Source organism: Saccopteryx bilineata, chromosome 6, assembly GCF_036850765.1.
Source record: "Saccopteryx bilineata isolate mSacBil1 chromosome 6, mSacBil1_pri_phased_curated, whole genome shotgun sequence".
NCBI classification, from domain to species: Eukaryota; Metazoa; Chordata; class Mammalia; order Chiroptera; family Emballonuridae; genus Saccopteryx; species Saccopteryx bilineata.
Window position 1 is genome coordinate 18,850,894 of NC_089495.1, and position 26,166 is coordinate 18,877,059.

General features: G+C 37.9%; 1 protein-coding gene across 2 annotated transcripts in view; it reads right to left on the reverse strand.

Annotated features, from left to right (window-relative positions):
• Positions 1-1,366: 1,366 nt before the first annotated feature.
• TUSC3 (tumor suppressor candidate 3) overlaps positions 1,367-26,166 on the reverse strand; it is a 125,825-nt gene continuing 101,025 nt past the window's right edge. Inside the window, exons 8-11 of one of the 2 annotated variants that reach the window (XM_066236120.1) lie at positions 18,888-18,962; positions 17,156-17,246; positions 9,309-9,371; positions 1,367-2,411 (exon numbers count right to left, since the gene is read on the reverse strand). In XM_066236120.1, the coding sequence (XP_066092217.1) occupies positions 9,353-9,371; positions 17,156-17,246; positions 18,888-18,962 (185 nt within the window). In that variant the 3' untranslated portion in view covers positions 1,367-2,411; positions 9,309-9,352. The remainder of the gene's footprint in view (positions 2,412-9,308; positions 9,372-17,155; positions 17,247-18,887; positions 18,963-26,166) is intronic. The other variant, XM_066236121.1, reaches the window with a different exon arrangement.

Below are 26,166 nucleotides of genomic sequence, written 5' to 3' on the forward strand. Positions count from 1 at the left end.
CTATTAGAAAAAAGTATTATCAGCTGTATCATTGGTCTGACCCAGTATAGCTCCTTGCTAAAGGATGTAAAACATCGTTTCCATATTTTAAACTTATTGAATTCTGCGGACTCTGAGAAGCATTATGTCTCAAGAGTTCATTCAAATGTTTTGTCCCTCGGTGCTCAATGTGTTTGCCCCTAACAACAGTCCTTCTTAAAACATAACGCTTATGTCATTGATCTCAAAACAATATATCATGTCTTGTTTAGAATACCCACTCCCTTCATGTACCCTTAGGATGGTTCTCCAAATAGCAACAACGGAAATGCTTGTCAACCTCTGTGGTTACAAAATCTAATCTCCCCAAATCACCAGGCTTGCTGACAAGGGATATCACTTTATGTGCAAAAGAAGATGACAGTAAATACACAACACTGTTGGGCTTACTCCTGTGAATACCTAATGTAAGGAACGGTGTGTCGAGCAAAATGCAACATGTTATTGATCAGATGTTACTAGAAAACAAACTCCTTTTGATGGAATTTTCTATTAGGATTTTTCTCTCCAACTCAGTAGAAAAGTAATTTTTTTAAACTCTAACTGGAGATTGTTAAACATATGGTCAGTTTTTAAGGGAGTCTTTAATAAGGTAAATCTGGTTAAAAAGTGACTTTGGAGGATATAACATCCCATCTATCAGTTAACTTCTCAATTTAAATTGTTTGGCAAAGAGATAGATATCCTACATCATATATGTGATTTTATACATTATGTTCTGAAAGCAAACTACATTTGAGCCAATATTTGGTTTTGGATTTTTGCCTGTAGAACTCACCAGTAACGATTAATCTTGAGCAGTTTAATTCCCTCTGTAGTCAGTTCCCTATCTTAACTATTTCCTTAGAGAAACAGCTTTATAAACTCTGGAATTCTTAAAAAAAAAGTTGTTTTTATAGTGGCAGATATTTAATGTTCAGAGGAAATTATATAATTTAGGCTAGAAAACATTTACTAATATGGAATAGGGTGGTTCTTTTTACCTGGGTCGCAGTATCTGAGCACTGACTTTGTTCATAATTAAACATTATTAAGCTTTATAGAGAGACTGTGTGTTAATATCCTATAGTCAATTGCATACTAACTGGAAGATGAGAATTTTTAGTTTTAAGAGGACAAACACAAGTAATTATAATTAATAAATAAATGTTTATTATTTGGAAAATTTGGCCTCAAACTCCGATTGTAACATCTGTTCCGAATCTGTTATTTGGATCCTAATGAAAATTAGATAACAAAGCCAAAAGAGAAAAACAAAAAGTTTACTAAACTCTTTCTAAATCTTTCTTTGGGTAGCACCACAGAAATAAAAATTCAGGTTTGAGAGTTTAAAAGTCTAGCTACAAGCTTTATTTTTTAAATTCTTTTTGGCTTCCAGCTTGTAGTACTTATACATATAAGTCAGACAAAATTTATATTTCCTATCTAATTTACAGAACTGTGAAGGAAAAAAATGTCATAAAATATGGTGTTTTATAAACAGAATCAAGAGATAAGAACATAATAATGATTAGAATCCTATATTTTGTTTTCAAAAAGGCTTCACAGGGTCACTCACTCGTATTAGCATGAGCCACAGGAAATGTGGGTTCATGGCCGGCTTCTTCCACACAACGCAAGCTACCCCCATCAGTTGGGGTCATTCTGTAGCTTTAAGTCTGGACTCCTGGATGACACTTTGGAAGGTGGAGAGGAATTAATTCCTCATCTGGGGTGCTGCTTCCACCACTGCCTGATGCCTTCGAGGCATGTGGATTTAGTCATGTTTGCTTTAGATTTATAAACCGGAAGGGACCTCTCTTTCCCAGGTTAGGCATCCAAGTTGTAGGGACGATTCATGCAGCTCTCTGTCCTATACACCTTTATCTAGTTATGATTCATAAGGACAAAAACGACATGTAACCATACACATTCATGACACTGAAACTGCAATAACTATAATTTTTCAGAACACAGCATATTTTCATGCATATACCCAATCTCTGTACAACCCTAGGAATTTATTAAAATACATTTCATAGTTTTCCCTTACTAACATTGCGGTTTTCTTTACTAATAAGTGAACAGTTCTAAAGCATGAATTGATACATTGTCATTTATTTCAATCCTATAGCACACACTGAATATGATATGCTTGAAAAACATGTCAATGTTTCCTTTGTTTTCCCAGTGCAAATATTAAATTTAACCTCCCATTTCTATAAATTAAATTTACTAGGAAACCTCACATTAAAAAAAACTATACAAGAATAAGCTAGAATATCACAATCAACATGGAAATGAAGACTTCAAAGTAGTATCTCAGCAACACTTTCTCTTCATGGTAAACATTCACTTTTATGGAACCCACTTGGCTTCATTTAATTAAAAAGCTGAAAAAGAAAGAAAATTATGTGTGAATGTAAGAAAAACACAATATGCTATTTATTCCATTCTAAATTAGTGCATGTAACAAATAATGTCATAATTAAAACTAAAACATTATAGTGATGTTAATTCATCTCATTCTAGTATTTATGTCAAGGTAATTTCTCTGAATTAGTTCCCGAAATGGGGTCAGGCTTGAGTGTAGGTCATGGGTGGGCAAAGATGTTGATAAGAACTTGAACTTGTGGTGGTGAAGTTGGTGTAAAACACCCTATTTCTGTGAGCTACTCTCAATGTTGGGTAGACTAAGAGTTATATCAGCATTTAAATTGGCAATGTATGGGGATTATAAGGAGTGGATTGAAATAAATAGTTAATGTGGGTAATTTCAAGGTCCTGCAGAAAATATTTTTCCTCATCATTCAATTTATAACTCATTGCTAACAAAACATAAACATTTACAATTTCATTATATCGACCAACCAGAAAGAGTGTATACAAAAGTCATAATAAAAGAATCATCAGATTCTGATGAAACAACAGAAATAGACGCTTGCTGGTACATACAGAAATAAAAGATAACTATTATTTTTCTTTTTGAACTTCCCCAAGCAAAGCTTTACTATAGAAATATATATAAGTTTGTGAAGTAGTTTTTGTTTGATATCTGTTCCTTTCTGCTAATATGTGGCAAGTTTTTTAAGTCTTGACAACATAATTTGTAAACAAAACAACTCTTCAACTAAATATTACAACAAAGCTGAAACGGTTACTATAGTTGAAAATCCAAGTAGCTGGCAAACTAGTCAGTTTACTGTTAGGGTGTTTATAGCATTATAGGCATAAACTGCTTTGTCTTTCTGATCCTCGGCTTCCTCCACAGCGAAAAGAATGCGTGTTATGGATGATGTCCAGAGTCCTTTCCAGTGCTTGCATTTGTTATCTTGGTGATAGATTCCACGGGCTAAAAGTAAATACACTGTCTACAATTTTTTATTAAAAAACATATAAGTAGTTGTTATATATTCAAAATGTTATATTGTATAATAAATTATAAAGTATGCTATACAACCTAAAATAATAACTGTGTCTGTGTCTGACCGATTACTAAAAGACAGAAATCATGTGCTGATATTTTTGAAGCAACAAGACATCGCTTCTATTTTTCAAGACGACCAGTTCTGTCTGAAGCGCGGCAGGGCCTCGGTCTCCATGGGGAAGGCCGGCAGCAAACTGCACCAGGGCGTTAACGCTCCAGCTGCGCTCCAGCCCTGATCCCCAACCACAATGATGGCACAGCGGCCACATCTGCCAGGTGGACGTGAACTTTTTGCCATTGTCTGTCTTCAGTGATAAGCTTGCCCTGGAGATAAAGCTAATTGAAGAATGAGGGATAATGAAAAAAGAAAATTTGATCATAAGATATTTTAAACTGTAATTAAACTTGGAAAAATTATATCTTAAACTGAGGATTTGTAGTTTTCCTTTTTCTTTTCTTTTTGTTTTTAAAGGACTGGGTCTGAACATTTCAAACTATAGAATAGTAAAGATCAGCGTTTATCATAGCTGAAAATATTAGCACCTTAAAAGCACAGATAGTACCATGACCCCTTTTGACTTGATATGTCTTAACATTTTTGGGTGCTAGAAAGGTTAAAAGGGTTCTATCATTTTTAGATGTTGCTACATTCAGAAAGTAAAATGACTTTTGTATTTTTAAAATATTAAACAGACTAAACACCTTATTACCCTGCTATTTGTTCATGCTAAAGGTCTTTCCAAACTAAAATCTTAATTATTATTTAAAAAGCTGTTATAAAACCTTTTGTTTATATTTTATTAGGAAAAGACAAATATGTACTTCATATCTTGAATGGATCCTTTTATTAACTCCCCTACAAAAAAGAATAAAACCAACAGAGTGCTTCTTATTCCTTTTATATTTAAAATAATTATTTTCATAAAAAGAGGTATACAAACCTCTTTACAAACGTTTGTTCAACACACTGGAAAGACTTGAAGCACAAAGTGTCAAAAATGTTTCGTTAAAATGTTTCTTAAAAAAGAATGAACTATAATTCTCTAGGTAATCATTCAGTAGTTCACATTTGATTTTTATTTCTGTTATATAAATATTAAATGTCCAACCTGTGTTCCATTATGAATGTTTTATACTGACTTCATCACTTAAGAGACTAGTCTCTCATTTCTATCAGTCTGACATATAGTTTTTCCCTCTTTTCACAATTACTTGTCTAATAATTTTGATGTATAATCTAACAGTTCTCATAGATTTATGCTTCTAACAGTGGTTAGGTATTATCTCTCCTAATAATGCTTATGATTAAAACATATAAAATGCTTTTGTGTCATACTTAAAAACTGTCAAGAATACTAAAACCCTGAATATAATCCTCTTATTTGGAACGTGCTTTGGTGTGGCAGTCTGTTTCATCAGAGAGGGAGAAGCTGCCTGGGGCTCACCATCCGCTTCTGTCTGGACCCCTCTCCACCCTCTGCCATGATCCCATTCCAGTCATGACCGAGGGCACGTGCGTACCCCTGACTACCCCGACTGGCATATCCTGCAGTCAGTTTTAACTCGGCTGGCAATGTAAGATGAAAGCCACATGGCAAGGGCAGTGAGTCGTATACAGGGAGGTTGGAGAGCGGCCAGAACCAGCCAAATATAGCCAGAAGCTCCCCGTTTCCCGGCCTAAGAGGGCTGGAACTACTCCCTCTATCTGCACAACCTGGCTGCTGCGTACAGTGCCCCAGCAATGCAGAGGGGCACTGTGTACGCGGAGACGGGAGAGAGTGAGGGTCTCAAAGCCCTTCTCTAAGTCTGGCTCTCTCCTAACTTCTCCCACAACAGCAAATATTCTGGATATGAAGAAAATGGCCACCCTTGGCCTGCTGAGCAGCGCAGTTCTGAGAGTTCGTTAGCAGGTGTGTTATTTGAAATTCAAAGTAGGTTTTTCTAGAGAACATTATTTATGTGGTAGTTGTTTTCTCAAATGCAGGCCCAACATAGCTTTAGTCAGTAGTCAACAAAGACCTGTTGGTCATCTGTTTATAGAAGAATGTCGTGCAGGAGGGAGTGCAGAGACCGAGTGCGGGAAGACCGTGGACACGGGCCTCTCTTCTGGAAGGGAGAAGGGTATGGATATGATTAAGGGTGACACAGTGATGCACTGGATATGGCAGCAAGTCCCACTGTTACAGGAATTCACAAACAAGCAAGCTGAGCAAAACTGGACTCTTGAGAACCAGTGAAAGGCAGAGACGGTGGCCCAGGCCGGAGCCGCTGCCTGGGGAGCAGGGCCCAGGTGTGAGAGAGCGTCAGGTGCGGGAGAGCGTCAGGTGCGAGAGAGCGTCAGGTGTGAGAGAGCGTCAGGTGCGGGAGAGCGTCAGGTGCGAGAGAGGGTCAGGTGCGGGAGAGGGTCAGGTGTGAGAGAGCGTCAGGTGTGAGAGAGCGTCAGGTGCGGGAGAGTGTCAGGTGCGGGAGAGGGTCAGGTGTGAGAGAGCGTCAGGTGCGAGAGAGCGTCAGGTGCGGGAGAGGGTCAGGTGCGGAAAAGCGTCAGGTGCGGGAGAGCGTCAGGTGCGGGAGAGCGTCAGGTGTGGGAGAGCGTCAGGTGTGAAAGAGCGTCAGGTGCGAGAGAGCGTCAGGTGCGAGAGAGCGTCAGGTGTGAGAGAGCGTCAGGTGCGGGAGAGCGTCAGGTGCGGGAGAGGGTCAGGTGTGAGAGAGGGTCAGGTGCGGGAGAGGGTCAGGTGTGAGAGAGCGTCAGGTGTGAGAGAGCGTCAGGTGCGGGAGAGCGTCAGGTGCGGGAGAGGGTCAGGTGCGAGAGAGCGTCAGGTGCGAGAGAGCGTCAGGTGCGGGAGAGGGTCAGGTGCGGGAGAGCGTCAGGTGCGGGAGCGCGTCAGGTGCGGGAGAGCGTCAGGTGCGGGAGAGCGTCAGGTGTGGGAGAGCGTCAGGTGTGGGAGAGCGTCAGGTGTGAGCGTCAGGTGTGGGAGAGCGTCAGGTGCGGGAGAGCGTCAGGTGTGGGAGAGCGTCAGGTGTGGGAGAGCGTCAGGTGAGGGAGAGCGTCAGGTGTGGGAGAGCGTCAGGTGTGAAAGAGCGTCAGGTGTGCTCAGTTTGGCTCAGCCAGCAGTCGGCGCGTCCCAGGAAAAGGCCAGACAGGGAATATTTTAAACTTTGTGGGCCACAAGTCTATCAAGGCTACTTAGCTAAGCTGTTTTAGTGCAAGGGTAGCAGCCACAGACCATAACTAAGCAAAAGAATCTGGCTGTATACTAATAAAACTTAATCTGTGAACACTGAAATTTGAATTTTATATAATTTTCACATGTCACTAAAATGTTTTTTTCAACAATGTAAAACGGTCAAAACCGTTCTTAGTTTCTGTGGCACACGAGTGGGCAGCAGGCCAGATGCAACCCACTCAGTGCTGCAGACCCCGCCTGAGCCACCGGGCACTGAAGGCTGTGCTGTTAGGAGAAACAGAGACAGATGGAGCCTAATTTAAAAAAATAAGGAGACTTCCACAATGGAATTATTACACAGCTAGTAAAACAACATTATAGAATAGTTAAGGGCACTGAAATATGGTCATGTTACATGAAAAAAAAAACCCAACCTCATAAAATATGTATGGTATTACCCTTTCCTGGGTTCAAAACCGATAAAAGCCCAACTGTTGACATTGATAATCTGAGTGTTGGGATCGTGAAAACTTGATTCATCTTGCTCATCTGCATCTTCTAGAATGAACATGTATTAACTCTTCCTTGTTCTTTTCTGTTAGTCCTTAATTGATCATGATGAAGAAGTAAAGTAATCTTTGTATCTTAAAATAATTGTGTTACTCTAGCGTAAGGGATGGCTTATGGGAGACATGCCTGCACAGAGGGGGATCAGTGAGGCTGGTGATAGTCTGATCGAGACAGTGTGGGCATCGGCTACGGAGCGGCAGTGGGGACAGAAAATGGTAAAGGCCAAAAGACTCCAATGTGTCCATCTTGTGAGAACAATGGCATGTTAGGGAAAAGAGAGAAAGGGGACAAACACCCGTGGAAGCAGAGATGAGGTTCGTTTCGGAGATATTACAAGGTCAGAATGTGACAAGTATATTGGGACTAAGAAGTAATCTAAAAGGAAAAGCGAAGGTGGGAGAGTTAGGTTCTGGAACCCGTGGTGTAACATTTCAGATGAGCTGGTCAACTAGAATGCTATAAATGTCACGCAGGTGGCAGGATGAGAAGAGCCCTCCACATCTGGTTCTTGGATGGTCCAGAACTTTGTTAATCCAGAACTTTGTTATATCTAAAGCATCTTTGTTGCTTTTATATTCCTGTGAAATATCTGCAAAAGCACCAAATAGTGCCTGAATTATTCTTTTTGTTCTTGGTGTGCTAAAAACCTAGGACGTGCACAGTGCTCTTGAATGAATGAATATTGTCCAACTGGGAGCTGGTTAAGTTAATTCTCTACTGAGATCTCCAGCTGCACAGAACTTTCTTGTCTATGCTTTTAACTTCCTGTAGCGGGCACATAAGGGCACTGTGTCTCACAGAAATCATTTCTGTGGTTAAAGGGCACTGCTTGGGTTTCATTTTGGTATCTAAGAAAAGCGCAGAGGGAGGCGAAGCTTTGCTTCTCTACTCACAGCACAGATAAGCCACTAGCTGAATTTTCACCCCATTCCCATAGGCCTTGTATTAATGGGACTCAGTGATTCACTGTTCGTAGGATTTCTTTTAGCTGTGGTCCATATTCATAAGTGGTCTAAGAGGATACAAGGGAACAGTGCATTATAGCTATTAGCCAGACCTATTTAACCAAAAGCTCTGGGCTCTCTGCTTTGTAATAGAAGGTTACTGATCCCAGAAAAGTCTTCACATTGGAAGTAAATGATCTAAAAAATGTCCAAAGAAATTCAGCACTTTATTAGGAGTAGAGAGGTCTCTTTGGCAATGAAAACCTTTCTGTATCTATCATTAAATTGGGTAGCAAATGTCAAGTCTCACTATCCTAAGGCTACTTCTGTACACAGTAAACATGGGGAAGGACACTTAGTAAGAATTTTGATAACATGATGATTAATAACAAGGCATGGTCACACACATAGATACTTGGTTGGGGGTGGGAGGAAGAACAATAAATCTAGTGTGTGGGGTCAGGTTGAGAAATAGGTCAAGGGAAAGAACTCCTAGAGTTTCCCTGCTTTCTTTGGTTGCAGAATGGTGGACTTTCTGCCAGAGCAAGAAAATGTCCTTCTCCAATGGAAATGCCCTTCAGAGCGACCTTTGATGCACATGTCTGCGCACACTGGGTGTTCTGAAGGCTGAGGAGTTGGGATGCGCAGTACAAAAATGAAAAACCTGGATTCTGAATTTTTAAAATTACTTTGGACTTCTCTGTTTCTGAAATGATCAGTATTTACTGATTTTAAAATATTAACACATATTTAGAAAATTTGTGTTTTGTTCTATTATCTTGGATGTTAAACTTTACGTGTTTTTTTTTTTTCACGTGGCAAAAGGAATTTGACTGCAGTGCTCCCAGGCAAGTTTAACGATATGTCTATCAATAGTTCTAGTTTGGTTTTCCTCCCTAAAGTAATAACACAGAGAATTAACCAAGTGGAATTATATTTTGTTTGGAGTGAACAGCATATGCATACTGGTTAATGTCATGTGTCCAAGTCTATAGCTGGAATTTTCATCTGAGGAATTGTACCTGTAGCAGCTAAGTACTAATTGTATAACATTGGAATATGAGATCTCACGGTTATAAGTTATTTTGCATTTATAAAACTAATTTGCTATAACCTGCCTTATAAATACTATGGTCATTTAAAAGATAAGGAAAACTGAGGCTCAGAGAAGATTAAAAGACTTGCCTGAGGTTATAGTTTTAAAGTGCCATGGTCCAAATCACATCTTCTCACTCAAAGTCCAGATCACTTTCCAAACACCATAATGAAATACAACAATATGGAAAAAATAGTCCTTAAGAGTCCATTTCCATATGTACATTATAATTACAAGATTCAGCACTGTATTCTTTATCTAGATAAGACGGGCAGACAAGGGTGCCTTCCAAGCGCTCCAGCTCTGCTTGGAACCATCGCTAACTTTGCAGTCCTTTATTTCATTCTTCAAGGCTAAAACCCAGCATGAGAAAGGCAATCCTACTGAAATTTTTATCAACGATTTGTAGTGTTGGTTGATCACCACACCATTTCTATATTCCTTTTCTAGTTGTGCAGTTCAAGGTTGTGTTTATATTTTCCCTACAGATGAAAGATCTATAAGATGGAAAAAGAAATATGATACTGCTATACACTGCACATCCTGGGACTTCTGCCTTGTTACTTGATCACGATCATATTTTTCTCCAACTTCACATGAATGTCTTTCATTCCTAGCAGTCATTCTGCACTTTCTCTTACTAAACATCAATCCATCTTTGGTGGTTATTCACCATCTCTTAAAATAACCAAAGCCATTAATTACAATTATCTTTAAGACAGTAGAAGACAGTTCTAATGTCCATTGGAAGCTTAATTAATACACATTTTTTTTATTCTTCTGTGTTTTCATATGATACTAGCCAGTAGCTCAGAATCAATTTGAGATAAAAATAAATGTCTTTAGAGCTCAGGTTTTTTGAAATAATTTCTTCCACATACCTCACACCCCTTTTTAGGTGTAGGGCACAACCTGACAACTTGTCGTTTGTTGTGAATTCCACCTTTTAGAATTGTGCAGTGTTCAAACCAGTACTTTTCTTCTCTTTGCTATGTGTCTATCTTAAAGCTTTCTGTTGCATTTAGATAAAGAACAAAATGATGTTTAGGGGTAAGCATCTCATTAACAAGAACATGTTGAGCACCTGCTATGTGTAGAGCATTTTAGAGATATAAAAAGGTATTTTCAAGAACTCTTCTCTAAAATACCATATGATATTCTAGAATGGAAATGAATTCTATACATAAAAGTTATATTTGGACATTTAATGAAAAATGTAATGCAAGAAAGAGCTACTGAAAACCTGTGCTAAAATTGCTAGTCCAGGGACAAGAAAGGTGAGGTCATTAATCTCTACTAAGAAACTACTATATTTCAGGCCCTACAAATGGATTATGTAATTAATTCCCACAAATTCTGAGACAGGCATTACTAAGTAAGTTCACTGATGAAGAAAGATGGTTAACAAAGTTAAGTATCTTGGCAAAGGATACAGAAATAATAAGAGACAAATCTGATGACTGAGCCTGTCTCCAATCCCATGAAAACCCTGTTTTAGAGATGGGAAAATATCATAGTCAGAAAAGTTAAGTAACTCCAAAGCCAAGCGGTAGTGAAGGCAGAGTCTATGATTCAAACTCAGGTGTGTGTCACTTCCGAGTCAGAGCTCTTAACTAATATACAAAACTGGGTATTAAACTTGAACTGAGGTCTTCTGATTCTATAAGAAAACTAAAGAGTCTTAAAAACAGGAAGCCAGGTGATAGAATGAAGATACTACTTCGTGTTATTTTCCTTCTTGAGACTTGATGTCTCATAAATATTTTCACAGAAATTTTTCTGATTAAAATTCTCATGAGTGAAGATGTGTCAGTGGAAAATACAGGGGAAGTAATTACCCATAAGTGAAGACGATCAAATATCACTATGAGCACTTTGCTCTTCTTAGAAAATGGGACAAACCCTCAAGCTAATCTTTATTTAATATACAAAATAAATTCAGTGCTACCACAGCAACAAAATTACTTTTTTTTGAACTATGGCTCAGATGGCAATCAGATCAAATTCTTAATAATATTGATGTTTCAAGGTACTCAGGAGTCCTATTAAATTCATCAAAAGGTTTAGGGAAAAATCTGTTCTTCACTCAACTAAATCATGCAAATATAAAATAAAGAACTTAATCTTCAGTGTAAAAAACCACCAGTTAGAAAAAAGTAGATTAAACATAAACGAGTTTAAAATATTCACTTCAGAATTAATGATGATAATAATTAGCATCAAATATTTATTAATACTCTGTGCCATCTACTGTGTAATGGCAATGTGCCAAGTGATTTTACATGCATTCTATCATATAATGCTTACAACGGGCAAATGTGTAACATTTTTTCCATTTACAAAGGAAAAAACGAAGGTTTAGGAAAGTTAAGAAACTTGTCCAACTAGCAAGCAGATCAGGAATTTAAATCAGTGAGTTTTCTTATTGAAACAAAAAACGATGTAGGAGAATTGAGTGAAACACGGATACTCTAGGGAAAAAACCCTTAAGACTAAAATGTGGTCAAGATTTATGGAAGTAACTTTTAAAGTAGACTTTTATCCCCTGCAGCATACAAATTGACAAAAAATAGCAGTATGAAGTACTGAGAAAATATAAAGGGCATAAATGTTTAAGGTTTTGTGAGATTTAAGGCAAAAATAAAAATAGAGGATCGCTCCGTGTAGAATAAACAAATGGTTGCAGATTTAAGCAGAAGTCAAAATGTTGAGGAAAGAATGAAAAATTAGCTTAGAAATTATTCCGAACATAGTTCTGTGTATCAGTTGGATTTCTTGGTACAAAAGTTATAGTTCACAGAACTTAAAAGGAAGACACCGAGGGCTACATAAGGCAGTCTATACACCCAAGAACGTACTTGCATTGGAGCTGAAGCCCCTGGCTAAACATGGTGTTTAAATCAGTAGATGTTGTTATGTTCAGTTGTGCATTTCCACTAAGAGATGTCTCAGGAGTCTTATCTAAAGTACAGGTGGAGGTGGAGGTTATTTCTACTCTTTTTGAAGAAAAATGTGTATTTGTCCTTGTAGCTTATCTCAAAGTCAAGGACATGGTCTTGGCCAGGAGTTGGGAACCTATGGTTTGCAAGCCAGATGTGGCTCTTTTGATGGCTGCATCTGGCTCGCAGACAAATTTCTAATAAAAAAATATAATAATGGTAAAAATATAAAACATTCTCATGTATTACAATCCATTCATTTCCTACTGCTCATGTTCATGGTTGCAGGTGGCTGGAGCCAATCACAGCATCCTCCAGGACAACACCAAATTTTTATTGGATAATGTGTAATGTACATGGGTCATTGTATGGCTCTCATGGAATTACATTTTAAAATATGTGGCGTTCATGGCTCTCTCAGCCAAAAAGGTTCCTGACCCCTGGTCTTGGCTGACAAACTCTTCTCCTTTCCTTTGGCAAGTACACATCAATGCAGGTGTGTCACAGTTAATCAGGTTGACTTGGCTCTCGGTCCCCCGAGTTTATGATTCACATAGCAAGGCCTGTCTTTGAAGATGGACGTGACAAATGTCCCTTCAGAGGTACTCAGGCCAGGACAAGGTTCTGGAAGACATTCTCCATGTTTTCCCCATCTTGTAATGCTGGTGTCTCATTTTCTCATTTCCTACAAATTGCCTTTATTTGGTAGGAGCAAGGTCTGTTTGTTTTTTAAATCAAGTACCATACATGCCACTGGTGCCACACAGAAATGCTTCCAGGAATGCAGTGTTCCTTGAGACTGTGGTGTTACATCCTTAACTGACCAAGTTTCTCCCATAGGCTAACTCAGCGGGGAAAGGTTCTTTTTCTTCTTTATCAACATCTTACTTTTCAACTAGACCAGAGCTCTTTTTCTCTTCCTTTGTGTCACTCATTCCCTCTCTCACTCTTGCTCCTGCCACACCACTGGTCCTTCCCCAGTGACCTGGTGATACACATGGACACTCTTCCCTTATACTGTCAGGTGCTTAAAATGTAGCTCAGGGTTTATCCAAACCTCTGGCATATACTCCCTGCAGTCCTTTCAGTACCACTTACTCTTACTGTTCATCATCTATTTGTCAACATGCAAAGGTGGATCAAATTTCTGAGGGGAAAAAAAAAGCTTATTCCAAAAAAATAGGATGCAATGGGATGAAAAGAAAACCCAAATCAGTTTGTGCCATTTCTGAGGTATCTTTGACACATGCTCATGTACTAGATTAATAAAAAAGAATTAACATTTTCAAAAGAAAACAATTTTTTTTTTACAGAATTCCCTCTTCCTTATACCACATTTTGTTAGGTCAAAGGATTGCTATAAATGTAACAAAGAAAACATGTATCTATAAACTTGACACAGTAAGAGAATCCAAGCATGAAGGATCACAGAGGGACGATCATGAGTCCTACAAGGATTTACAGAAGCTTGGTGAACTATGTCCATGGAAAGGACAATGTAGAAAGCAGGTACAAATGAAAGTTCTCATGAAGAGAAATTTAGAGGCCGAAGAGAAATTTAGACGCTTTAATGTGATATAGAAAGAGATGGCCCTGGCCAGTTGTCTCAGTGGTAGAGTGTCGGCCTGGCGTGTGGATGTCCAGGGTTTGATTCCCAGTCAGGGCACACAGGAGAGGCAACCATCTGCTTCTTCACCCCTCCCCCCCTCTTGCTTCTCTCTCTCTCTCTCTTCTTCCCTCCTGCAGCCATGGCTTGATTAGTATAAGCTGGCCCTGGGTGCTGAGGATGGCTCCATGGCCTCTGCCTCAGGCACTAAGAACTTGGTTGCTGAACAATGGAACAAGGGCCCCAGATGGGCAGAGCATTGCCCCCTAGTGGGCATGCCAGGTGGATCCCAGTTAGGGCGCAAGTGGCAGTCTGTCTGCCTCCCCTCCTCTCACTAAAAAGAAGGAAGGAAAGAAGGAAGGGAGGGAGGGAGGGAGGGAGGGAGGGAGGGAGGGAGGGAGGGAAGGAGGGAGGGAGGGAGGGAGGGAGGGAGGGAGAACTGAGGTACTAGGATGACTTAAAAAGCTGTTGTCCAGAGCTATGCAAGGGCACAGGAAACGGCAGAGCTTGGAAGAGCCGCCGCCATGGCGGACCTGCCTCATCGTCCCCGTGCCGCCACAGCCCACTTGCGGCACACCTGGTTTTCCAGCTTCTCTGCTAGGCTCTGTTTGACTCTGTCCCTTGGCAGCTACCCCTGGTGTTTTCATATCTAAATTATGTCAAATTTCTTTTCCGCAAACCACTCTTGGACGAGACTTCCATCTCTGACTTCTCACAGGAGACTTTATTTACACTTCCAGCTCCATGAACCCCGCTGGGGGCAGGCCCGTTCCTTGTTGAGCCTGATGGGATCTTGCTTAGGAAGTGGGACAGGTCATCCAGTTAGGACGTTCAATGCCACTTTCTTAGAGACATAAAAGAAGCAAGCATGGACTCTGGGTCAGAAATGCTTACTCTGTCTTCCCAGGGTGAGGCCTAGAGTGTGCATATTAAAAAGCTTCCCGAGTAATTATATGTCCATTCCTGGTAAAGCATGAGTATTGGACAATATTATATTAAATGACAACTACTCCTTAGAAAAAGGTCCAAACTTGAAGAAAATTCATCACAACAAAAAAGTGCTGTCAAGTGTAACATTATTCAATAAAACTACTAAAAACTTCATCTTCTCTCATTCTACTGCTATGTCAGAGAACAATGAGGTCCTCGAGATACAAGGAGCGCTAGCACTTGCTCTCACTTTCCCCCACTCTGACTGTTGACTAAACAAGGTTTAAGATGCTCATACATTCCCTACTCTACTTAACCTTTAACAAAAACAGAGATACCTTTCTTTCGCATATTGTAAATGCTGCAGACTAAAACTAATTATTTTTTTTCAGTGTTTTTGGCATCCTAGATTTTTAAAAAAAAATTATTCAAAGAAATACAAATACTTGTTTACAAACTAAGGCTCAAATCATACAGAACCATGATTCTCAATCCTAATGTAGAGGAAAGAGAAAAACATAACTTCCATCTTTCTTGGGTAGACTTCATCTTAGATTTGATTAGTCTGATCATTTCACATTTTCAAAACCAAAACTGGCTGGCTATCTAATGTCAAGAACAACTAAATGAAAAAAAAAGTTGATGCTTCTCTCTCACTCTCTCCTCCCTCCCCTTCTCTCTCTTATTCTGTAATCAATGGAAAAATTTTAAAAAAATTAAATTCAAAATGAAGACTTTGCTTTCCCTTTTTCTTTGTTGCCCTTGGAACTACTTTTTAAAAATTCATTTATACAGCAGGCAGGATTTAAGGCAGGTGATCCCACAGTTCAGAGATGTAACTCACATTCCTTCCCTGATAGTGGTCAGCAAACTCATTAGTCAACAGAGTCAAATATCAACAGTACAACAATTGAAATTTCTTTTGAGAGCCAAATTTTGTAAACTCAAACTATATAGGTAGGTACCGTCCTTATCGAGGTAGTGCTCTCATGCGGTATTTTGTGGAAGAGCCACACTCAAGGGGCCAAAGAGCCGCACGTGGCTTGCGAGCCACAGTTTGCCGACCGGGGCCTAGTATATAGTTTTTAACGGGTGTGGGAAGAAAAGGATTGGAAATGTGCTTCTGTGCATGTGAAAAAGAGAGAGGTGGGACTGAGGAGTCTTCTTCCATTAGAGCACCACAGTCAGATCTCCCAGTTATGGGATTAGATTACTCTTGTCCCCTGGATAAAGCCATGTATTGCTGCTATCATCCATGTGGAGGAGCAAAGATGGCCCGGGCGCTGGGGATGGCTCTGTGGCCTCTCCCTCAGGCGCTAGAGTGGCTCTGGTTGCAATATGGCGATGCCCAGGATGGGCAGAGCATCACTCCGTGGTGGGCAGAGCGTCGCCCCTGGTGGGCGTGCCGGGTGAATCCCGGTCGGGCGCATGCGGGAGTCTGTCTGACTGTCTCTCCCCGTTTCCAGCTTCAGAAAAATACAAAAAAAAAAAAAAAAAGAAAAGTCTCTTAAAATAACTGCACAGTTCACATGTGGAAAGGATGTAAGGTATGATGGGGTTTTATTTTCTATCAATATATCTTTAGCTGTACTATCTCAGCAGGCTTTTAAAGATCTCTGAGAAGGCAAATACAGCATCTTGCTTCTTAATTAGAGAGAAGGATGGGTTAGGCTGTTAGAAGGACTCCCCAGAGAAAGAGAAAGTAGAACATTTATTCCCGTAAGAGATGCTGAAGAAGGAATATGCTCAAGAAGTAAACTTGTGCCTAATTCATAAATGATCAAGTGTAATTTGGCACAATGATTGTATTGTTTTAGCAAAAGTCTAAAGTTGGGTTACTTTAATAATGTGGTTTCAGAATAAATTTTCTCCATCCTCCCATCAGCAGTCATGGCAGTATGTTGGAAAAAAATCGTATATTTATTATAACAACTCTAGTGACCAGAGATTATCACTTAATTTTCCCTTTCAAGGTGGCCTTTCTTATTTAAAAAACCTAAAACTTCACAGAATTGAAAAGATGATACAAAGTTTATTAGACACTGAACAGTAAATTATATGAGAAACAAATTGCAAATGAATTCAAAATCATGATGGATAAACCTAGAGAAAAATAAACTTTAATGAATTCAACAAGTCATTTTGTTATATGTATATGCATATATGTATTATATATAAATCTATATACATACATAAATATGTAAATATATGTTCTATATAAACATATCTTTAAAATAAAACTTTATTCTGCTTGGGAACAAAGACCATGTCATATATCTCCTGTGTATAATCTATGCGGAACATATAGCAGGTGCTCAAAAACTTGTTTAACTGAGTTTAAAATCCCTGGGAGAATGAGTTGGTTACTTTAGATCAGTCATTAAATACAGATTAAGCACTGGGATTCTGTTTATTCTATTAGTTAAAATTGAAACCAGCCACATTAGTATAACGATATTACCTATAAGGATAGCCGTGGTACTTGGAACGGAATATCGAAAGCAGAAAACTGAAGAAGAAGACCACCAGGCCTAATCCCACTAGGCAAATTACTAGAAAGGGAGAAGATACCGTTAGTGTCTAGACACATGCAACGCAAGTGTCTATATTTTAAAAAGGCATTCAGTCAATTACAGTATACTTACATTTAATAGTTCATGGCACATACAGGTACACAATAAATCAGATAATCCAAAATACAATGTAGTCATTATTTTCCACGTTCTCCCCAGTGAAAATGTACTATTTCGGGTACAAAAACAACAAAAGTAACTGATCTAAGTCTTCTGGTGGTTTTCTTCTCTTAAGGAGTTCCTACAAGTACTAAAATGCCCCAGGGAGATAAAAACAAAACAAACAGGCCATAAACCACAAACAGAATGAGTAGCCCCTGCATTATGAAGCATTGGCTATATTAGTGGAGACATTTGCATTATTGGAATGGTAAATATATCTTTATTTTCAGGGCCTTGCATCAGTAAAAGCCTGTTACTTACAAAGAGTTCATTCTAGTGTGCATAAGGCTAAGAATAAAAGTTTGGGCCATGAGATATATGGACTCAGAGTCAAAGGGAAGAAAATCCCCCTAAATGGCAGTAATAGTGTCAGAGTGCTATTGTTTGTTTTACGAGTAGAACAGGGGTCACACATTACAGAAGAATGTGCTAAGCTATAGTCTGTGTTTTTAGTATTTGTCCCAGGCAGGTTGACAATACAAAAATTACTTTCTATTTTACTTTCCTTTTTATTATGACTAGGAAGATTTTACCTTAAAGTATATGAGTAATAGTAATTATATATACACACACACACACATATATATATACACACACACACATAAACACACACACGTGTATGTATATATATAAAACAGGCACCTCTGCTCCTCATACATAAATTGTGGGTTTTGAAAAGGGTTCAGAAATGCAAAGCATATTGAGAAAAGCTACAGAATTTAAGGCCCTCTGTCCTTTCCTGACCTATCTCCTCAGGGATGATTTTGCCCATGTTTTTGTCTCCTTTCCTGCCAAAATTTGTTATGTTTTTAAAAAGTATTTTTCTCTACAACCTCCCCAAGAGGAAGACTTTCATTAAAGGATGAAACATAGTTAACTTGCTTAAACACATAATACTAGAAAGTGACGAAATTGTAAATCTTGCAATATCACTAAAAAAGTCCAAGACCCTGGAAAAGGTACTATCAAGAAATGCTCCATTTTTAAAATATCGATTAAAGGAGGTTTGGATGTAATTGCAAAATATTTTAAAATTTCAGTGTACAAACCTATGCAACAACTCCTCCCAGGTCAGTCTTTGAGTGCATACCTGATTCTCGTGGCACAGAGGACATATTGTTTGACAATAAAATCTCTAAGACACCCCGCCACCCCCACAGAACTTTCCATCTTTCCCTGGGGCATGGCTGTTGCTACAGAGATTGCAGCTTCGGTACAGATGGGCCAGAGCAGCTCCCCTCTTGAGCACATCCACAGAAAACCACCCAGTCCCATCGTGGAAGAAACAGATTTTTAATTATTTGCACACATCCACGAAACAGGAGGAAGTAAAAACCACTGCAACCTTCCCTAAACCACATTTTTTTAGAAGTGTACACTTACATTTATATTTCATGTTTGATTTAAATGAATCTTATGTCTAAAACAGAATAAAAAAATATCCATGCACAGACTTACTCCGTCTTTTCCCAACATCTCCCTTGGATGTTGCCGCTTCATTTAGAAGAACCATCCCCATGGTGATAGCTGCATCTATAGTAATTGTCAAGGAAACAGTTTGAAATAGATGCAAATAAAATCTATTAATTTTTCTAGACCTGAACATAATGTGTTTTCCAAAATAAATTACAAATGCACACAGAGGTAAATATGATTTTTCTTTCATTTTGTTATTATATGTTACATATGTTGAATCATGCTTGCATCCCAGGAACAGATCTTACTTGGTCATGGTGTATGATTTTTATGGGTTCTTGGATTTGGTTTGCTAATATTTTATTGAGAATTTTTGCATTTATATACATCAAAGATATTAGTCTATAATTTTCTTTTCCTTGTGGTGTTCCTATATGGTTTTTGTAGTAGGGGAGTGATGGCTTTATAGCCAGAGATTGAAAGTTTTGGAAAAACTTGAACAGGATTGCTGTTAATTCTTTAAAGGTTTGGTAGAATTTTCCAGTGAAGCTATCTGGTTCTGGAATTTCCTGTGTTGGGAAGTTTTTGATAACAGATTCAATATCTTTACTCACTATTGGTCTGTTCAAGATTTCCTATTTCTTCCTGATTCAGTCTTGATAGGATGTTATTAGCAATATATTCATTTCTTCTAAGTTATGTAATTTGTTGGCATATAAATGTTCATAGAAGAGTCTTATGATCCTACATATTTCTGTAGCATTGGCTGAGTCTTTTTGTTTGTCTAGCCAGAGGTTTGTCAAATTTACCTTAGTAATCTTAGTTTCTTTGATTCTCTCTATTGGTTTTTCTGGTTTATATTTCATTAATTTTTGTTCTGATCTCTATTAATCTTTTCCTTCACTAACATTGGACTTACTTTTTTCTTCTTTCTCTAATTCCTGAAGAGTGTAAGGTCAGGCTGTTTACTTGAGATCTAACTTCTTAATGTATGCATCTATTGACACAAACTTTCCTTTCAAACTGCTTCTTGACCTGTTTGTTCAGAAGTCTGCTGTTTGGTTGCTACATACGGATGGATGTTTTTCAGCTCTCCTCCTATAGACTTCTGGGGTCATACCATTGTGATCAGAAAGGATAACTGGTATAATCTCAGTCTTCTTAAACTTGCTAAAGGTTTTCTAAAGGGTGGTTCCATACCAACATTTTCTTGTTGATTTCCTCTCCAGTGTTAATGGTGGGGTGTTGAAGCCTTCCATTATTACAGTAGTGTCTATTACTCCCAGTAGATCAGTTAATATTTGCTTAATATATTCAATGTGCCAATGTTGGATGCATGCATTATGATTGCTATTATCTTCTTCTTGTATTGATTGATCCTTTTGTTGTTATATAGTGACCTTCTTTGTCTCTTGTTACCATTTTTAACTGAAATCTATTTTGTCTGATCTAAGTATTGCTAACCTAATTTTCTACTTTTTTTGGAATATTCTCTTCCATATTTTCATTTTGAGCCTATGAGTGTCTTTAGAGGTGAAATGAGTCTCCTGTAGGCAGCATATAGATGAATCCTATTTTTTTATTCCATCTGGCCATTCTGTGCCTTTTGATTGGTAAATTAATTCATTTATATTTAGTGATAACTGTTATGCAAGGACTTATTACGGCCATACTATCTTCTCCTATGGCTGTTGTGTATCTCCAGTGTTTCTCTTCTGTTTCTATTTACATTTGTAAATGTTTGGTTTTCCATGGTGATTTGTTCAGTCTTTATTTTTTATGTATACATTTTATGTATATGTATACACTATATCCTGTCTCTATTTATTGCTTGTGATTTTTGTGAGGCTTATGTACAACTTCACATAGATACCTTGTTATCAGTAGAAAAAGAGTAACTTATCTTCATTCTTTTATAAAGGTTCAACCCTTACTCCTCTGCTTTTATATTTTGATATTACAAATTCCCTCTTTTTACACTGTAAATTCCTTAACAAATTACAGTAGTTTTTATTATTTTAATGCTCTTTACTTTTAACCTTTATACTACAGCAGAGTGGTTAATAAACTATATAGACGGTTTTCTAATTCCAGTCATCAAATTTATTAGTCTTGGGTACTTCTATTTTGTGTGTTTGTCATTAATTTGCATCTTTTTACTTCAGCTTGAAGAACTCCTTTTAGCATTTCTTGCACGGCAGGACCAGTGGTGCTGAATTCCTTCAGCTTTTGTCTGGGTGAGCCTCTATTTCTCTATATCTAAAGTTTGACTTTGCAGGATATTCTTGGATGATCATTTTTATCTTCCAATATTTTGAATATGTCATTCCACTCTCCCTTAATCTATAGGGTTTCTGCTGAGAAAACCACTGATTGCCATATGGGAGTGCCTTCGTAGGTTACTTTATTGTCCCTGGCTGCCTTCAAGATCCTTTATGTTGATTTTTGACAGTTTCATTATAATGTATCTTTGAAAAAGTTCTGTATATTGGGATTAACAGGCTCTTTCCTTTTTCTATTTGTAGACTTGCATGTCTAGTTTCTTCCCCAGGTTTGGGCTGCAAGCTGAGGTCCTATTTTCTGATGCACAGGTGCATGATTCTCCTTGGTGTCCAGTTGTAATGTGCAGAGGCTCCTTTGCTTGGTTACAGATGTCCAACTGGTTATAAATCAAAGGGGAGAGAATAAAGAAATGACTCACACTGCCAAGGTAATGAGGTCACGCTGTTGTCTTTCAAATTGGTGTGTCATGCAGGTTTTCATTTTTAGTGTGGCAAAACTGTTAGTCTTTTACTTTATGAATTTTGGTTATTGTTTCTCACAAAATAAACTCATACTTCTAAGTCTAAGAACACAGTTTTCTTTCTAATATCATTAAGGTTATGTCATTTTTCTGCTCAGAATATTAGCTTTTTATATCAGTCAGAGTAAAATCGAAAGACTTAAAAATGGCCTCAAGGCCATTCACGATTTCAATCCTGACTCACTGCCTATACTTCCTGACCCTGTTAGCAATTAGTCTTGTCTTTGCCATTCTTCCCACAAGATTGGCCTCTCTGTCTCAAAATCTTCGCACTTGCTATTCCTCTGCTGGCAATTCCCCGAGACTCACATCACTCACTCATCACTCCCTGCAGGTGTCTGCTCAATGACATCTTGTCAGAGAAGCCTCCAGCCTCTCTACTTCCTTTATCCTGCTTTGTTTATCTCTGTAACATGCTTTTGAAAGAAATTTCAGATTCTTTATCTTTTTTATTTACTTATTGTCTTTCCCCATCACTACAGTGTCAGCCCCTCAAAGGATAGAAGCTTTGTTTTGTTTACTATCATAACCAGTAGACACTACTCCTTGACATCAATCATTATCCTCAGTTTACAAACATGGTAACTAAAGCCAGAGAGATCTGAATAACTTGTGCAAAGCCCCAAAGTTGTGAGAAAAATTCGCAAAAGCTCAAAAGTAGGATGATATCACAGGGACAGATGAAAATGGTAAAAAGTAAAAAAAAAATTATTTTAACATATGTATTTACACTAAATATAAAAATAATTTTGTGAAATGAAAATTAAGTGTACACAACCAATATAATCTCATATCTTTAAAAACAAGTAAGAGCCCTGGCTGGTTGGCTCAGTGATAGAGTATCAGATCAGTGTGTGGAAGTCCCGGGTTTGAGTCCCGGCCAGGGCACACAGGAGAAGCGCCCATCTGCTTCTCCACCCCTCCCCCTCTCCTTTCTCTCTCTCTCTCTCTCTCTCTTTCTCTCTCTCTCTCTCTTCCATTCATGCAGCCAAGGTTCTATGGGAGCAAAGTTGGCCCAGGCACTGAGGATGGCTTCATGGCCTCTGTCTCAGGTGCTAGAATGGCAACGGTTGTAACAGCTCAATGGCCCAGATGGGTAGAGCATCGCCCCATAGTAGGTTTGCTGGGTGGATCCTGGTCGGTCGCATGTGGGAGTCTGTTTCTCCACCTCCTCGCTTCTCATTTAAGATTATTATTGATACAAAAAATAAAACAAAAACAAATAAGAGCCTGACCAGACGGTGGTGCAGTAGATAGAGCGTTGGACTGGGACGTGGAGGACCCAGGTTCAAAACCTCAAGGTCACCAGCTTGAGTGCAGGCTCATTTGGTTTGAGCAAGGCTCACCAACTTGAGCCCAAAGTCACTGGCTTGATCAAGGGGTCACTGGCTCTGCTGTAGTCCCCCAGTCAAGGCACATATGAAAAAGCAATCAATGAACAACTAAGGTGCCACAACAAAGAATTTATGCTTCTCATCTCTCTCCCTTTCTGTCTGTCCCTATCTGTCCCTCTCTTTGTCTCTGTCAAAATAAAAATATAAGAAAGAAGAAAAATGCAGAGGAAGAAATTAAATTAATAACTGTCTCAGGGTATTGAGTTTGTACAATTTTGTTTTCCATTATTTATATCCTAAAGAGTTGTCTGCAAAATTTTTCTGTCAAGGGACAGAAAGTAAATCTTTTCAGCTATGTTAGCTGTATGGTGTGTTCTTAGTATTCAACTCTGCTGCTGTTGTACAAAGTAATCACAAGCAATACTTAAATAAATAGGTACAGTTGGGTTCCAATAAATTTAATATATAAAAAAGGTAGATAGGCTGGGTTTGGCTCTGGCAGGTTCTGGTTTGCCAACCTTTGCTATGGAGGATTTCAAGTAGTATCAAAGATATGATAACACTATATCTGAGAGGAAGTTAGCTTTATTACTTGAAAATAAATGGAAATCTTTGTAAAACCTTTGTGCATATAACCCTAAAGTAGGAATTTTAAAGCAAAGAGATGAGTAGGTACAGGTGTGTACAGCCCCGAGGTAAAATATTTTATTAATAAGCAGTAGGATCAGAAGAGAAGTACGATCTCAGCCTCAGAGTGTTTCCTGCAAAAAGTATCAAGAAACGAGCCAGGAACCTACTTTAAATTTGATAGCTATAAATAAGATATATGAATTAAACTAAAATGGCTTTAATCTCACCAAGCCTCCCTCTTTTATTTAAAGATACCTTTAAACTTAAGGCCTTTGAGTATTGAGAATTACTGAGCTTAAACTCCTTGGTATCAAAGAAAACAAGTTTTGGATGAAAAAAATAGAACCTACATTTCTTTACCATCTGAGAAAAAAAAATCTGCACTTGTAACATAGAAATTTTTAGATAAAGGATTAATTTTCAGGCAGAGGAAGAAGCTGGTGATCATCTGTCAGAGTCAATGTGTAGGGTTTCCTTCTTTGGGTGGAAGGCTGAGTAACTAATGAAAGCCCCTAGAAATCTGGGAGATTCTAGCTCTAACTGAATAACAGAGACTTTTCAGCACTTAAAATGATGGCTTTAGGCATTTGGCTGAGCCTTATTGAGGAGTGCCAACATTAAAACTGTAAGAGACTTAAAGACATAGTGGATAAACTGTAATGTTTCTGAGACTTGTGCTATTGTTCTGAGATTAATGCCAACACATATACATGCATGCACACACATACACACAAATACCTCTGGTCTAGGTCATGTAGTATTTTGCATGTTTGTATTCATTTCATAGAAATATATACTTCAACTACTGTGCACACTCCACATTTTCTCTGAGGATCCAGTCAGTCGTCACCTTATTGCTTAAAAATTCAAAATACTGTACTGTCATTATCTCACATAAAATATAAGCTGCTATTTGTGTAAATTATGTACAATACCCAGAGGCACCGGGCATCCTACTGAACTACTAACAAATGCATTTGTATTACATTATAATTCATTCTTATTGCACATGATGTTAAGTTCACTGTTGCTCCCAGGGAGAGAATCACCACTGTTAATTTATAGATAAGTGAAACAGATGTTTAAAAAAATATTAGCACTTTATAGAAGACTTAATGGGATCTAAATCTAAAATTATCTTCAACTTGCATCCGTCATTAATTTTCTTCTATAATATGTTTTTCCTTGGATATAACACATTAAAATAAAAGAAACATTTTTCTCCATCACAGATTGAAAACAAATGCAGACTAAAATACTTTTTCATAATAAATGGAAAAAAATATTTTCTTATATGAAAAGCAAATTTGATCCTAATAAGATATATTAAATTTTTAAAAATTATTTCTAGTATAAATATAACCTTTGTCTTTGATATCAGCACTTTTACTTCCAGCTGGTATCTATCTATGTCATCTTCTTTAGATCTCAGACCTTGAAGGGTGTGGGGAGTCACGGGACAGGTCAGAGTTTAGATAGTCGGCAGTAAAGCCAATCTAATGTCTCCCGTGTCCTGTAACACTGGTACACACAGACTGTATCTTGGTGATTTCAGATAAGGTTCAAATTTCTTAACACGGCATGGGTGGATTTTCATTACAAGCCAAAGTGACTTCTTATCAATCTCTTCGCAATTTGTGAATATTCTCATGTTAGTTCTTATACCTGTTGTATCTCCTACTGGAATATTCTCCCTCACTTCTTCCCAGACAGGGAAACTTCTCTTGCTTCTTCTCAGTGGAGCTGAAAAGTCTGTTCAGTTACTCGACGCATCCAGGTGCTCTTTCCTTTCTGGCTGTTTCCAGCCCCAACGTTAGCATTTGTCACACTGCCCAACAATTCTTTTTCTATGAGTCTACTCGCCTGTAATAGCAAATACCTTATTTGCATCCGGTATTAAAACAAAACTGAATAAAAAATAAATCAAAGGAATATAAATCTTTTACTAGAAAAACAAAGGATTATAGAAGTTCTTATTAGTTCACATACCCTATGTCAAGTATCTAATAGTTCTTATTTTTTTATATAGTTTTCTCTCATAGACTACACAGGATTGCTTTTTCACACCCAAATAAGATACTAAAAAAATAAAACACTACTAATAAGGAGGAAAATCTTATTCTTAGCAAATGTAAATTTATATCCTATGACATCAAACAACTCCATCTGTTCTTCCTTAGATTTCTTTTCAACAAAATTTTGTATATAGCTATTGCATCTAATCATCTGGCTTACTAAATTAGGAAGAAAACAAAGGCAGAAATGGACTCCACAGAGAAACATAAAGTAACCATCTGGAATTTACTTTTTTTTTCTGCAAAAGGGAAAAAATTCACACAAATAAGAAAAAAAAAGGTACGTTAAAAAATTAGCAGACTCTGCCAATTTAAAGTAAATTCAGAAATTATTACATAATGGCTTCTTTTTATCTTGTACTGATAATTTCAGTGAGTCTACCATTTTAAAAGAAATTTTCTTTTTCATAATTATGTATAAGAAATAAAGCAGTATATAATTATTGGTAACATAAAGAGAATAGAGACTTCTAATTCTT